This window comes from Rhinopithecus bieti, unplaced genomic scaffold (assembly GCF_001698545.2).
Source record: "Rhinopithecus bieti isolate Rb0 unplaced genomic scaffold, ASM169854v2 scaffold_30452, whole genome shotgun sequence".
Classification (NCBI taxonomy): domain Eukaryota; kingdom Metazoa; phylum Chordata; class Mammalia; order Primates; family Cercopithecidae; genus Rhinopithecus; species Rhinopithecus bieti.
In genome coordinates, this window is record NW_016813388.1 from 155,500 (window position 1) to 171,942 (window position 16,443).

Consider the following 16,443-nt stretch of genomic DNA (forward strand, 5'->3'; position numbering starts at 1 on the left):
GAAGTACAACATTTCTAGATCCTAATTGTTTTTCTCATTTGGTTTTTGAGGGTTGTGTCATCTCCTACTTATCTCCTCTTAAAATCGAGCTTGCTCTGACATTTTCTACATGCTTAATAATATTTAGGTATTTCCTAGCTTGTTAGCTTGTTTAGATAATAACAGCAACACTAACAACCAACACCAACATAAAACCAATAAAACCAATTAAGTGAGCAAACAAAAAAAGCTAACATTTTTTGGAGTACTTATATACCAGGGACCATGCCAATATCAGATACATATTATCTTATGTAATTCTTAATGACCTTGAGAAGTAGATCTTTTTATTCTTATTTTAGCAAAGAATAAATGGAAAACCAGAAACATTAATTTGTATAAAAAAACTGAGCTATTAAGTGGGCATGAAAGGATTTAAACCAAGAGATGTCTGATTTCAAAGCTTATAGCCACAGTGGTAGGCAGGATGAAATATTGTGTTACTGTGAAATATGTTTTGACTCTACAACTTTTCTTCTTGACTTTTTTTATTTTATGATTTTTAACAATAAATAAGAGGAACTTGACTATTTTCTTCATAAACCAGTAACATATTAGTATAAAGTACAAGGCGGTGTCCACTGTATTTGAGAGCATGGTTTCTAGAGGCCTATACTGCCAATGTCAAGTAAGGTTTGCTGCACAAGACTGGTCTAGCAATAATCTTGCTTTTGGCAGAGCACACACTGGAAAACCCATGAGAATAGATCGTCAAACTCCATTACCCAACATCCTCTGGACTGTGGCCCCTTCTAAAGATAAGCAGTCATGTGCGGTAATGGGTACATAATGGAAAGAGAAACCTTCCAAATAAATGAGATATGAAAGACCCCATCTAGAGACTCTGTAGGAATCTACTCCCTATGTACAGGAGTCATAGGACTACTAGAGATCTTGTTAACTTTTCAATGTAAGTGTCACTTAAAAAGTATATACAAGAAACAATTTGTCCTGCATTTCAGTACCCCACTTAAAGGCGTTGCAGAATTTTTTTTTAAATTTACAAAATCCACAGTACTGTACCCACTGAGAATACATGTTTGGATAGTCAGAAGTGGGTAAGATTTGGTGCTAAATGCAAAATCACAATGCAGACCTGATGTGGCCTATGTTATATACTTCAGAGCTGTTCAAACTGAATTAGAGAGATGATGTCACCCTCTAATTTAATAGAGGTTTTGGAATTAAAAGTTTATTATAAATTTACAAAGAAGAGAAATATGTTAATATAAAATAGCCTATGGATGCTTTTAAAAATGCCAAATAATCTTTGATAGACCATAAATAAAGAAAAAATAGTTTAATTTTATTGTAGCTTTATGAAGAGGACAATAAATGAGTTTGCTGTTGGATATAATGAGGTTGAAGTTAAATTTAATAATTCATATGTATTCTAGGTTTTGAATAATAAGATGTATGTTGGTAATCTGTGGCTCTTTAACATCATTTTCTTTGTTTATCCTAATGGAGAAGTCAGCATAGAAACTATTTTTTGGTTGTTTTGTCAACCTCAGCCCAGAAGCATCTTCCTCCTAATTCCAAGTACTCTATTTTTCAGCAAGTAAATATAGGCAGTTGGATTAAATGCATTATATTATATGCAAGCTACCGAGACATTTCTTTCTTTTTTTTTTTTTTTTTTTATGGGGAATTCCGCTCTGTTGCCCCGGCTGGAGTGCAGTGGCCTGATCTCAGCTCACTGCAAGCTCCGCCTCCCAGGTTTACGCCATTCTCCTGCCTCAGCCTCCCGAGTAGCTGGGACTACAGGCGCCCGCCACCTCGCCCGGCTAGTTTTTTTGTATTTTAGTAGAGACGGGGTTTCACCGTGTTAGCCAGGATGGTCTCGATCTCCTGACCTCATGATCCGCCCGTCTCGGCCTCCCAAAGTGCTGGGATTACAGGCTTGAGCCACCGCGCCTGGCCGACATTTCTTAAAAAACTGAAGTAAAAAGTAACAAAATTCTCTTTTGCAGTTATAGAAGATACTGTTAAATAATTAGAAAATTTTGTCCTTAAAATAATTTTTTTTCTTTCCCTTAGGGAGTATTTATTTCCCTAAAATAAAGTTTGAACATCATTTGAATATAAATTAACATCAGATACTAAGTAGATGGTGTGATGAGTATGCCTATAAAATCACTATGGGAATATAATAACAGTAAAAGCAATATTTGGTATATTCCCAATATCAAATATAAAACCACTTCATAAAAAATACTAAAAATGACATAAGGTCAAAATTAGACTAAATAATAATTATAAAACTTTCTACTCAATTTATACATATTTATCAACTAGATTGCCCTGAAAATTATTCCCGGACATTTTATTTGGTCTTTGGAGATAAATGCAAACACACAAATAAACGATAACTCTTCTTTGAAAAACTACATAGGTGATTTGCCCAAAAGATCTCAGAGTTCTGCATTCTGGAAGGCCCTTGGTGATTGAGGTATGAGAGTAGAATATCTGGCTTTTAATGATTATATCCTATCTCAAAACTGGTTAATCCCAAGACTCGCACTACTGAATTGCAATCCTGTTATTCAGTATTTCCAATATTTCCAACTGTCTTCATGGGATGCAAACTCATCTGGAGGTACTCATTAAAACAAACAAACAGAAATACAGACTTCTTGGCTATTAATGTCTGATAATAACTTTTATTTCTGAGTTTAGGACAAGGACATCTCAAGCAATTTAAGGATATTTTAAATTGTACTAGGAGACGTTGAGATTATAGTCATAACCACTACACAAAGTAAATAAAAGGACAATGAGATCTCATGTTTATTTAAGAAACATTTGTTTCAAATGAAGAGAAATGTAATTAAATGCATTTTTAGCCTGATCTTGGAAGGCAAATCTGTGCTCCTGATTTTAGAAACTCAAAATACCACTAAGAATACGGCAATAGTGTTGAATAACATACACTACAATGAGGGTGGATAAAGAGAATGTCCACATTCAGGGAACAAGCTTCTCTTCTCCACTGAAATCAGATGGACCTGGCTCCAGATAAACTGTATATTTTACATGTGAGCCTTGTGACTTTGGGAGGTTGATTAGGCAGCCAAAACCTCAGTTTTCATATTCATACATAAGGATGATAATGTTTACCTCTCAAAATTGTTGCAAAGCTTCTTGAAACACATGAAGGAAATCATGTAGCATAGTACATGGAACATAGTAGGTGTTCAATTAACACATTCCCACTCTTTCTTTTTCCTTCCTTTTCTGCCTCCCTAACACCTGTCTTTCTTATGTCTATATTATCACAATCCTTACTGAATCATGTGCACTGAAACATGAACCTGAAGTGTTCAAAACATGATTTAGCTTACTATCCCTAGTATTAACATTTTTTTGATAACTAATAATTAAAATGAGAGGTTTTACAAATTTTAAGATGGCAAGAAATGATAGAAACAGCATCAAAGTTATATTTTGGGTCTGAAAGTAAATATTTTCTGAAGCTTTTTAATATTTGGTTTCATAATTATTTATTTCACAAACTTAATTAACAATATTTTAAAATAAGAGAATACCTATTTTTAAGACATTACATTCAATAGCAGATGAGCCCTTTCTCTTGTCAGCATAATTTACTGTGAAAGGTGTGCGTATGTGGAGGGCTGGGGGTGGTTCTGTGTGAGAAATTCTATCTGCCCTCTAGCTAAGTTTGTTTCAGTGGAAATGAGATCCTGACCACTGGGTTGATGGATGTACACATAACTGACTTGTTCAATTCTAATTTAATTCTGGAAATCTATCTCCTTTATGACTTTAATTTTTCTGACATGAAAACGTTCTATCTTTTTAGGCTTCCATTGCTTCTGCAGAGATGAAGTATTCTCTTGGCGGAAGAGAAAAAAAAAAAAAAGTAAAGAAGCAGCAATAAACAATTCCACAAAACCAATTTTCACATTGGCAGAAAAACACGAGAACTCCAAATAGCCATAACTTGAAACAGTGGCAGATTCTTGGCAGTGTGTGATTTGAGATTATTAATGAAAACCTTTACCAAAAACATGCACATCCTTTAGTTTCAGGAGACGAATTTTTCACCTATGCAATTGTCTGAAAGTATATTAGACCAGAAGAGAGAAAACGTAACTTCAGCCCTCAGTGTGGCCACAGTTGTAGCTTTTATGATCACAGGTGAGATGAAACAAATCCAGTAAGGTATTCATTTTTATTGTCTGTAGTAATGAGAACAAAGAAATTAACAGTATTACTTTATTTTTTAAACTTAATTAACAGTATTCTTAAATAGGAGAATACCTATTTTTAAGACATTATACTCAATGAGCCCTTGCTCTTCTCAGCATGATTTATTGTGAGAGATGTGTGTGTGGTTGGGGATGGGGGTGAACCTAAAGGGACTCTTTCTACACCTCTTTTGATTAACTTAAGTTTTAGAGAGAACCACATTCCTCTGGCATTCTGACTACATTAATAATGCATCTTTTTATCAAAGACATACTTTTACTTCCTTCTTTACATCACAGATATTTTGTTGAAAACGATTAAGATAGTATTTCTAGAATATAATAAAACATTCAGAATAGCATTGCTAAGCAAATACACTGGGTCATGATTATATATTTTTTGCAATGTGTGTGCAATTGCTTTATTTTACATTAGGAAACAGATAAAATGCATCCATTCATTTTCTTTTAAATCTTAATCTTTTGAACATGCATTTGTGGTTGAGTCAAATAGCAGAATGAAAAAATAGCTCTATCCACACTATGGGGCACTTTTAAAAAAGGGAATATTATAGCAACCTGTGGCTTCTTCTAGTTCACTTCTCTGGTTTTCTTCACAACTTCTATCATATCAAAAATGCCCTTTATTCAGCTTTTGTTTCTCTAGGCACAAAATTTTGATTCTCTTTGAAGCTGAATCCCCAACACCTCTTAAAATCTATTGTTCCTAAGGCTTAGCAACCTACTGACATGAACTTCCTCCTTCGTCTTCGCTGTGCAGCTATACTTGGAGAGAATGATAAAGATGAGATTTCTCAAACAAAAAGTTAACCATTGTTTTCCTCAATTAAAAAAATCCAGAGTAATTACACATATCTAGCCATTTGAGTAAATAAATAATGTATTGGCAGTATATTATTTTCAAATATTTCAAATTAAACCCTTTATATGGTGAAACCAAAATTCATTTGGCAAGAGAGAAGAAACAGCTAATGTTTGAAAAGTCCTGAGGAGCTTATCTTTTTTTGTCCTCAACTAGTCTGAGGCTAGCAATTTTCCTCAGCTAGGAGAAAGGTAGAGTTGGGAGGCATGAAAGAACCTAAAATCTTTTCTAGAAGGGATAGTTTTCATGGTGACACTTTTCTACTACATGACTTGTTTTTACTGCCCCAAACCAATGGGCTTAAATGAATTTGAGCCATATGTAATACCGGAAGGACTAGATGTAGATTTTTAATCGCAAACAAAACTGAGTTCTTTTCACGTTTCAGCTATGCCCATGGAAGGGTGGTTCAAAAACATGACAGCTAAACCCTCTCAAAGATATTCTTCAAAAAGGATCTGCCAAATATGTGCCACTTCACACTTCACATGCTGACTTTCTTGAAAAGACTTTATTCTTTGTAATCTAAGCTTTCTTTTTAAGTTATTTCCATGGTTAATTCATTTAATCCTGACATAAAAACTCTAGTCACAGGCACTATCTGATTCTCCACTATACAAAGAGGTGAGGTGTTCTGCTCAGATCGCCTACCTGTGTGATGACCCAATGTACGACAAGTAGGTCATGGGTAAACAGACATTTCTTTCTTCTACAAAATCTGAATTTAATTTTTTTTTTTTTGAGACACAGTCTCACTCATGACTCACTGAAGCCTCAACTCTCCTGGGCTCAAGCAATCCTCCCACATCAGCATCCCACATAGCTGGGACTACAATCATGCATCACCGCAGTCAGCTAATGTTTTAATTTTTTTTGTAGAGACCGGGTCTTACTTTGTTACCCAGGCTGCTCTCAAACTCCTGAGCTCAAGCAATCCTCATGCCTTGGCCACTCAAAGTACTGGAATTACAAGCATGAGCCACCACGCTTGGCCAACTTGCTTTAAAAGAAGACACTTGTTTTTAAATGCTGTTTTAGGTTCTGGTTATGCAAATGGTGACACAAGGAGCTGCGGCAGGGCAGTGGCGTCACCTAAGAGGTTGTTAGAAATGTCAAGTCTTAGCCCAGCCCCCACCTCAGATCTCCTGAATCTGAACCTGCAATTTTAACAAACCTACAAGTGACTCCTGTGCACATTAGAGCTAGAAAAGCACCAACCTAATTAATGATTCTGTTGATTTTTCTGCTGTGCAAGTGACCCAGAGACAAAACAAATGTCTTATATCTAGGTGTATTCTGGGGTACAAGGTGTACACTTGCACTGAACTGGTTTGCTAGAACTAATCCTATACTAACAGGCACAGGACTTTTGTATAGCAATGGGCATAAATCTCCAGAACGGGGCCACGGTCAGGGCAGAACAGAGGCAGATTGGAGGAGAACTTGTGGCTCACTGCACTCAAGGGAGACATAAATATGCACACTTGAAGTGTGTACTTACGTGCACTTTACTAGCAGCTGTATGGGCTGCAAGCTATAACGGGGCAAGTGTCCATCTCACTTAGATTGAAGCCTCAGAAAAGTGAACAGATGGAAAAGAGGAGACTAGTTTGGGTGGGAACTGTATGTTCGTATCTTCGTAAGTTCAAAGAGAGAAACTTGACATCATTATTTCTGAATAGGAAAGAACTTGTATTAAAACTGTTCTCTCTTACATCACTGAATTAAAATGAATCTGAACATATAATTTTAAAATATCCATAATATGGAGCAGTTGCCACATAAAAGTTGAGTCATCACTTAAGAACATGTTTCAATGTTAAAAGAAATAGCAGCTGTTTCAAAATTTTAAGTGCAAGAACTGCTACTACTTCATTTTTAAACATACTCAAAACTAATAAAACATGACAATTCCCTTTTAAAATAGATTTCCTATACAAATAGCTAAATGCATTTTACACCTATAAAGATGGGCAACTATAATAATCATCAAAATAATTTTTGTTTATAAACTGTTTACTATATGCCAGACATTACATGTATTGAGGAATTACTCCTCATAACAGGATAGGTACTATTAATATTCTCCTTTTAACGATAAAGAAAGTGAGGCACAGAAAGTTTATGAAACTTGACTGAAGTTAAACAGATCCTATGTGATACATTCAGGATGCAAACCCTTTCAGTCTGTATCCAGAGTCCTTTTCTTTCTCTTTTGGTTTTTCTTTCTGAGATGGAGTCTCGCTCTGTCACCCAGGCTGGAGTGCAGTGGCACAACAACCTCCGACTCCCAGGTTTGAGTGATTCTCCCTTCTCAGCTTCCTGAGTACCTGGGATTACAGGCTCCTGCCACCACGTCCGGCTAATTTATTGTGTGTGTATTTGTTGTTGTTGTTGCTGTTGTTGTTGTTGTTTTAGTAGAGATGGGGTTTCACCATATTGCCCAGGCTGGCCTCGAACTTCTGAGTTTGGACAATCCGCCCACCTTGTCCTCCCAAAGTGCTAGGATTAGAAGCATGAGCCACTGTGCCCGGCCCCAGAGTCCTTTTCATTATTAGACTCTACAACTTTCTGACATGTTATTTTTGATAAATAGACATCCTTTTTCATTTCCACTCCCCAAATCAACAAACAAAAAAACAACCAACCCACAACAACTTCACTGGTATCTGGAATTGCTGTAGCTGGGACATGTATTTAATTCCATCAATAAAAATAATAGTTACAATGCAGATGTTCCCAGGAAGATTAAACTTCTGAAAGAATACTGGAGGATAGGTATATTAATTTTCTATTGCTACTGTAACAAATTACTCGCAAATTGAGTGGCTTAAGAACATCCATCTATCATGTCACAATTCTGCAGGTCACAAGTCTGGTACAGAGTGACCCAGTTGAGTCTTCTGCTGAGAAACACAAAATCAAGGTATTGGCAGCAGTGCATTCCTTTCTAGAGGTTCTGGAGATAAATCTGCTTCTCAGCACATTCAAACTGTTGTCTGACTTTAGTGTTTGTAGGGCAAAGGTCCCTGTTTCCTTGCTGTTGCGGGTTGTCAGCTGGGAACCAAGCTCATCATCTTAAGGTCTCCTACATTCCTCAACACATTGGCACCTCACACTTCAAACCAGCAACAACAGGGGAGCCCTCTCACTTTGAATCTCTCTGACTTCTCCTTCTATCCTATATCTTCTGTCTGTAGTTGGAGAAATATATCTGCATGTCAGCACTCACGTGATTAAGCGTTCACATGATTAGACTGGGTCCACCTGGACAGTCTAGGAAAATCTCTGCATTTTAACAGCCAATTACATCTGCAAGGTCTCATTGGTCATGTCAACTGACACATCCTCTAATTACAGGAGTTAGGACATGAACATCGCTGTGCGAATGGGGGCATTGCCTACTGCTCTAGATTTGGAAAGGGCCGAGGATAGTAAATGAGCCCAGAGAGATTAGACTGGAGGGGGACCAAAAGTAATCTTTGTAATCATCTCAATTTTGCCTAATATATTGTTCAGCTCTCACACATAATCTTTAATTATTTGTTTCATGCAAGAGGGTGTCACATTATTTGTCAAAGTATCCCTTAGAAAAGGAAATGTTTAAAAGTTAATTTGGCCACTTACTGTAAGTAAAACTCTGATAGAAAGCGTAAGTATCCTCATTAATATTGTCCAAAATATTGCATACTAATGAAAAAGAAAGTTTTGTTTTGTTTTGTTCTGTTTTTTGAGATGGAGTTTTGCTCTTGTTGCCCAGGCTGGAGTGTAGTGGCCAATATCAGCTCACTGCAACCTCCACCTCCCGGGTTCAAGCAGTTCTCCTGCCTCAGCCTCCCAAGTAGCTGGGACCATGCCCAGCTAATTTTTTGTATTTAGTAGAGACAGGATTTCACCATGTTGGTCAGGCTGGTCTGGAACTCCTGATGTCAGGTGATCCACCTGCCTCGGCCTCCCAAAGTGCTGGGATTATAGGCATGAGCCACCATGCCCGGCCAATAAAGTATTTTTAACTCTTAACTTGATAGTGACCCAAACGTACCTTGACATATTAATACAATCAGCTGGATGCAATGTAAGTATTGCTGGTATATACAGGATAATGAAAAAGTGTGAGTCTTACCACAACAAAATAAATCAAATGTGCTACCCAAGTGTCAAGTTAACTAGGGTAATATGTTTCACTTTTTACCAAAATGTAAAATCCAATACAAGGGGTAACATTAATTTTAGAGTCCTGCTCTTTAGCTATATAATGGCTTTGTTTTTATGATGTCTTTATTTCTGAGATACTAAATATTCTCATTACTAATTCTCTAAATGTTGTAGGCCTGCTGCTGCTGCTGCTGATGTTATTAATGTTTCTTAACGGCCCCTCTGTAAATACGGTGCAGTTTCAACCCAAACACACATGCACGTCTCCAGAGAAGAAGACTGACACAGGACTGCTGACACATGAATGGGATGCTTTGTCTAACTAACACAAAAATGCAAATTAATTGCAGAGAAAGAAAACTAAGGAATTCAAAGGCTTTCTTGATTGCCTTCTTTAAAATGCCAGGAACTTAAGCTGGCCTTTCTTATCTTCCACTACATGCATGTGACACTTTAGGAGGTCTTTCTTATTGTACTATAATTCAGGGATTGTTCCAGCTCTGTGCTCCATGCCTTTTTCCAAAGGGCAGCCTAAGATGTATAATTCGGGCAATGAACAGCTGCATAATTTAAGGGTCGAGCTAGTAGGGCAGTGTTCCTTATTTTGTGTTGCTTTAGCAGTTGCCAAGATGTTCCAGGCCTATTTAGGAATACAATTTTTTGACTGCTTTATTTCTCTCAGATGATATATGCTGGGATTTTGTTGTGTTCCAGAAAGTGAATTTTATCAGCAGAAGTACCAGAGCAAGCTTTTCTCTCATTTTACTCCAAAGGGCAACAGCACTGAGCTATAATGAGGTAATTTTTTTTCCAGCCATGCACACTCTGTTTTATCAGGCAGGGTTGTTTAAACCAAGTCCTGTCCCTTTCCAAAGCATGATAGACTCAATCACTGAGCTATCAAAGGCATTTCCACAGTACATCCCTCTCACACAAGGCCAATCTCCTGAACATTCAAAAGGGCCAGGCAATGAGGCCCTTCAAGATGAAGGCTGCATGCTGATTAATCAGTTGCCTTTTTATACCATCTTGGCAAGTATTCCTTGTTTGTAAATAAAAGGTTTCCCCCGAATTTCCTGTAAACGAAGGAGCATAAGGCTGATTTGGACCTTGTTCACAGAGCAAGAAAACTGCCTGCTGTCCAACCCAGAGATGCCCCATGTCTACCATTGTTAAGTACTCCTTCAGGTGTCTTGAAGCATATACCCTGTGTATGAGCTAATCTAAAAACAATTGTCGTGTCATTGCGATGAAGCAGAACAGACTGACTTTAAAAAATATTTTCCATCTCTTTTACAATAACACTCCCTGTTTGAGGAAAAGACCCCAGTGAGCAATTTGCAAAGGCATTGAAGTGTACACCACGAAATAAGCATATAGGGGAAAAGCCTTCAATAAAACAGGATATCTTTTTTCAGGAAATAAATTAGTGTACTCTTTTCCTCGTCAGATGGGAAATAGCTAATAGAAAAGAGATGTGACAGACCACAAAGACTAGGAATTGTCTGCAAGCTGGCAGACGCAGTGATTTGTTCATGACCCAAATTATATTCAGGCAGTTTGGCACATCTCTGTTTGTCACACTTACACTACCAAGCCAAATGTGTTTAATTAATATGGAGTATTTTCCTTTCCTTGAAGTAGGAACAAAACAGCAAGCATTTCTTGATTGCTCTCAAACACACCAAACAGCAAGAATTGTAAGCAAGGCTCTTGTCATCACTCATCTTTGGTTATCTTCCATGATGAGCACACGACCACAGAAACGTTGCTTCTTGACTAGGAATTTGTGTGCATACAGACACATCTCTACTGCATATGCTGTGTGTGTGTGTGCAGAGGCGGAGAGCTTAGAAAATGTGGTTGCTGAAATAACTAACCTTTTAGGATACAACTTTGGCATTTTTCCCTCAGTTTTGAAAGCAGGGTGCAGAGGCTTACTTTGTGAGAGTGAAATCTTCTGAATCAATACCAGAGCTTGCCACTGCTGTATAAACCCGTCCATCACAATGCTTCAATTCCTGCAATACCCCCATTCTATGGCCTATGGCTGGTAGAGAAGCCTGGGTATCTAGGATACTTCTGGAAATGCAGAACTGGGGAGGATTATTTTAAAAACCTCTTCTGTGATGAAACAGAGGGCATGAGCTATATCATCCGGAGAGCACTGGCTCTTTCTCTAACTGCCTGTGGGTCAGGTAGCCTGTGTTAGTGTGGCTTCTCACATCCTTCAAATGAGGAATTACCTCGGATGAATACCAGTGGGCCCTCACAGCTCTGTGAATTACAAACACTCTAAGAAATATTTTTATTAATGCTAAATAAAGGCACAAGAGTGAGCAACACTCGTTTAAAAAGCCAACAATAGTGGAAACACAAATGCTAATTTTCCCCCAACAAAGTCACTTCATTGTATTCAATTTAAGATTATGGAGATATATTAACTCTTTCAGGCTCTGAAGGGCTTTTGTTTAAAGAACACATTTTATAATGAAACAAGTACTATGTATTACAATTATAAGTGACAGCTAGCTATATAAATTTTATACACTGATACAAAATGTACCTGGCATGGAAAATTTAAGGATGTCTCCAAAGAAAAATATATTAAAACTCTGGTTCAATTGCATACCAAGTGCATTTTAATGTATTCATGTTTCTGAACATATGTAATACACAAATAGAATGCACTAGTATGTTGGATTTACATCTTGAATTGTAATAGTTTTAGTGAGTCATTTTGTTTAGATGGAAAAAAAATATCTTTAACAGTTATAATTCCCTTATCATTCAGTGTACTTAAAATGTATAAATATTTCAGGTCTTAGGCTATGGTGGAGACTGCAAATTAGGAACCAAAACAAATGTCAGATTAGGAAGAAATGATTCTATCACTCAGGAAAAAAACAAAAATAAACAAACAAAAAACACTATTTTTTCTACACCACTTCCCAAAAAACATAACTTCAGAAATTACCTACAAACAAAATTCATCATGTCTTCTTTCTTGTGCCTACTGAACGTTATTTGTCATCCTAATTGAGATCTGTAGTACCTTAGTCACTTCCTAGTCCCTGGTTCATTAACCTCTCTTCAGCCTTACCTGCCCTCCTGCCCAGCCTTGACCCCATGGTCAGTCATTTTAGATGTTCCTGCAAGGACCTGTAAGTCCAGCTCTGCTGACCTTCAGCTGTGCCCACTTGGCTAATTCTCCAGGTGGAAAAAGCCTCTCCCCATCTGCTTCCTTTACATCTCTCCTGAGCTGCGAGCTATTGCTGAAACAATTCAGACACTGGAGTTGACTTGCTCTTCTACAAATCTGTGCTGTTTGACCTTACCTCCACTCGAGCTGCTGTTCAACAATTCCTTGAATCATCACTTACGGAGTCACAGGACAATTCAAATGGCAGCCTTTCTTAGGCCTCAGTTCAGTCCTAATCACCTCATTCTTGGAGAATGGTACCATCTGATATTTAACTCAGATTACTGAGGTTCTAATTTTCTTTATCTCTTCTTTACATTCATTCCTTTTTTCTTACTAGTCTCTGAGAAAAAGAAATGATCTTTTTCCTTTTTACCATCTCCTGCTTTCCCCCTAATCTTTTCCCTGTTTTCTTTTACTCTCTTTTCTGTCACATTTCTGGTATCTTCTAGGCTTACCAGCACACCTGCATCTGGATCAGTAAATTGTCACTCTTCACCCCCAATCCCTGCCACCATGCAGACACACACTTCTATTCAACATTCCCTGTCTTCAGACTACTTCTACCATAACGTCTGCATCTTCTACCATGTCATATACGCCCCATGTCATAAACAAGAAAAAAAAAATCAACAACAAAAAGTAACATTTTCTTTTTTGTTGTTTTGTTTTTTGAGACAGAGTCTCACCCTGTCACCCAGGCTGGAGTGAAGTGGCGCGATCTCAGCTCACTGCAACTTCCGTCTCCTGGGTTCAAGCGATTCTACTGCCTCAGCCTCCTGAGTAGCTGGGATTACAGGCACCCACCCCATGCCCGGCTAATTTTTACTAGAGATGGGGTTTCGACATGTTGGTCAGGCTGGTCTCAAAAAGTAACTTTCTCTTCTAACCTATTGCCATATTTCTCAAGTGCTTATATGGTGCTATTCACTTTATTTTATTATTATTATTTTTTTTGCTGCCAAGTTTCTCCAATGGTTAATAGCTTAATACCAAATAGATTCTACTTGCTCATCACCCTTAAAATCTTTGCAATCAGTACCTACTCCTTGACTGAAATTAGTTTTTCAAGGTCACATTTAACTTTTATTTTCAACAAATTATATTTTATTTTCTGAAAACCACATTGTTCTTCCTCTCTATAATACTCATACTCCTTATCACACTTGTAACCTTTCCCTTCCCTTGTGTTGTGGGAATTTTAGCCTAAGGTTTAAGCTGTGTACACACATAATTCAGATATAAATGAGATGCCAAAAATAGTCACCAGACATATCTGCACATTAGAAGTATCTAGAAAATAGTTTCCTGGACTCAAACCAAACATCCTCAATCAGAAACTGCAGTTGTGCAATTCTGAATTAGTGAGAGTTTGACAAGCAAGGGTCTAGAGGCCTGCTGGCATGAAGAAAACACCTCATCACCTTATTGTGTGGCAACCAGTAGGTAGTGTTTCCTGGAGGAGGGAAGATGGCACATACTAGACTCTCCCTAAATATTTGTTGAATAAATGAATGCATGAGGGCATGCCTTGGTTGTTGAAGGAAAGGGGTGATTTAAAGCATACGCCTGTGCTCTACACTTTGTTTATCTTCTGTCTCAGTTTCCATTATCTCCTTGATGACAAGTTACTGCTGTAGGATATTTGAGACCCAAAGCAGAAATGATTATGACAAATACATAGAAGGCAAGAGAGGGCTTCCTCCCACTTTATGTCAGAGTGTGGCATTGTGCTTTGGAGAAGACAGAAAATATGCCACAGCTTTGGCACACCCAGAGCTTTTTTTCACAGCAGCAGAGCCTGCAGCCCTGGCAGGGCTTCTAGGATCTGGTGTTCCAGGGCTACCAAGTGCCAATATCTTCAAAAGCAACTGATGAGAGTACTAGTGGCTTTTGGGGCAATAGGAGACAGCACTGAAGAAAGTAGTCCCCAGAGCAGCGGTGCTACCTTTACCTGGCTTAGTGGGTAGTGAGAGATTTGCCAACTGGATGAACAGAAAAGGTAGCAGAAGGAAAATGTCAGATATCAGTTACGAGCTAAGATAATGGAGTTCATGAAATTTTCTCATATTGCTCACACTGTCATACTTCTCCCCACTTTAAAAATTCATCTTTATCCTGCCCTGTGGTTTGGCATTTCCAAGATCCCTCCATCGGTCGCGTCACACTCCACATGCTCACTGATAGTATCTAATCCCACAGCTTGGACACAATTTGTATTCATAGGACAATCAATCTTCAGCTTCCAGTCCTGACCTGGCTCTGACCTCCACACTCAAATTTCAAGTCAAAAATATGTAACTTAAGATCTCACCCAAATCATAAATTCAACTCGACATAAAGCAAATTCATTACCTTCTGCCCCAAACCTCTTCTTTTGGACTCCCCAGTGCTTAGGAAAATAACATTATTTTCCAACCATATAGACTGAACATCTTCAAGTAATTCCATCTCTCCATAATACAGCCCTTGGCGACTTCTTCCTTACTGAGATATTGTACTTTCTTCATTTGACTTGGAGCAAACACTCTCTTGGAGTTATGTGACATCACTGTCCACTCCTTCTCAAATGTCTTAGTTACAACTACTAGGTCCTGGAGCCTTACAGGCTCGCTCCTTAATCTTCAGCCCTCTTATCTTCTCTAATTATATTTGTTGCAGAGCTAGTCTCACCTAGTCTCAGATTTTCCTTCTCTGGCTCTCAGTCAATGAAAAAGCAATTCTCCTGGTATTTCAAGACAAAAAACATGTAATTATGTGACTATCCTTTATTCCGTCTCACATTCAGTGCACAATCATATTCTGTGGATCTTCACAAAAATCCAAAATCTGACACTTCTCATCATTTCCACTCCTAGCACCCTTGTCCAAGTAGCTATCATTTCCTGTCTGGATTATTGCAATAACTACCTAAATGGCATTCCTGCTTCTTATTTTCTACATCTATGTCTCAAACAGAATCAGAACCTCTCAAAATTCTTCTATAGATTTCATCTCACTGTAATCTCAGGATCATTGAAAATGCCTTTGTTACTTGATATATTTTGAAATCTTTCATAGGCCAAAATGTAATTTGCCTTCTTACTAATATCATTGCTAATCTTTTCTCATGTCTAACAAGGTCCTAAGAATATAGGACTAGTTGAACATAACCAAGAAGATGGACAGCATAGCCCAAAGGATATAATTATTATATTAATAATGATTTTAAAATAACTCTATCACAAATAATCATTTCTCATGAACTTGCTCCATGCCAAACACCCTACTAAATACTTTACTTTTTTTTTTCATTTAATTCTTGCTACAACCCCATAATTTATGCATCAAAATTATCCTTCCAAGTTTGGGCAGATGAGCCCAGCCTGGCTAGGTGTACCTTGAGTAAGTTCATTTAAAGAGTACTGGAAGATAATAGGATCATGATAGGAACTAATAATGGAAAGGTAATTTTGACTCATTTTACATCTTTCATAACAGAAGTCTCCTACTGATGACCCAAAATCTCCAGTCATGGGGTTACTTCTGTCCTTTCTAAGAAATTAGTTGTTTGTTGTATATTTCAAGTAAGTAATGGGTGTAGGGAAAAAGAGATGTTTGATTTATAATTATCTTTAAAAAACATATAATATTTTATTTAACCAGATCAGTATTTATGAAATAATGAAAAATAGGAATAGCCTTTTAAATTTTCAAATATTTTTGACTGACTATTTAGTACCAAGTGCTAAGTTTAGTTCATATTACCTTATTCAATTTTCAAAATAATCACTTAGTGTATTATTATCCAGAGTTACACATTAAGAAACTACATTTTTAAAAAGACTAACTGACATGCCCAAAATCATCAAGCAAAAAAGTCAGTGAATCGGTATTCTAAGCTGTATCTTCTCAATTTTGGTCCACTGCAAATTATCCCTATAACAATATATATTTAAAAAAAAAAAAAAAAA

General features: G+C 37.4%; 1 protein-coding gene across 5 annotated transcripts in view; it reads right to left on the reverse strand.

Annotated features, from left to right (window-relative positions):
- PCDH9 (protocadherin 9) overlaps nucleotides 1–16,443 on the reverse strand; it is a 999,353-nt gene that overhangs the window by 37,077 nt on the left and 945,833 nt on the right. Inside the window, exon 5 of one of the 5 annotated variants that reach the window (XM_017848175.1) lies at nucleotides 4,186–4,241. The exons of the other annotated variants lie outside the window; for them this stretch is intronic. Coding sequence (XP_017703664.1) covers nucleotides 4,195–4,241 — 47 coding nt within the window. The 3' untranslated portion in view covers nucleotides 4,186–4,194. Of the gene's footprint in view, nucleotides 1–4,185; nucleotides 4,242–16,443 lie in introns of those variants that run through there. 5 annotated transcript variants of the gene reach the window in all.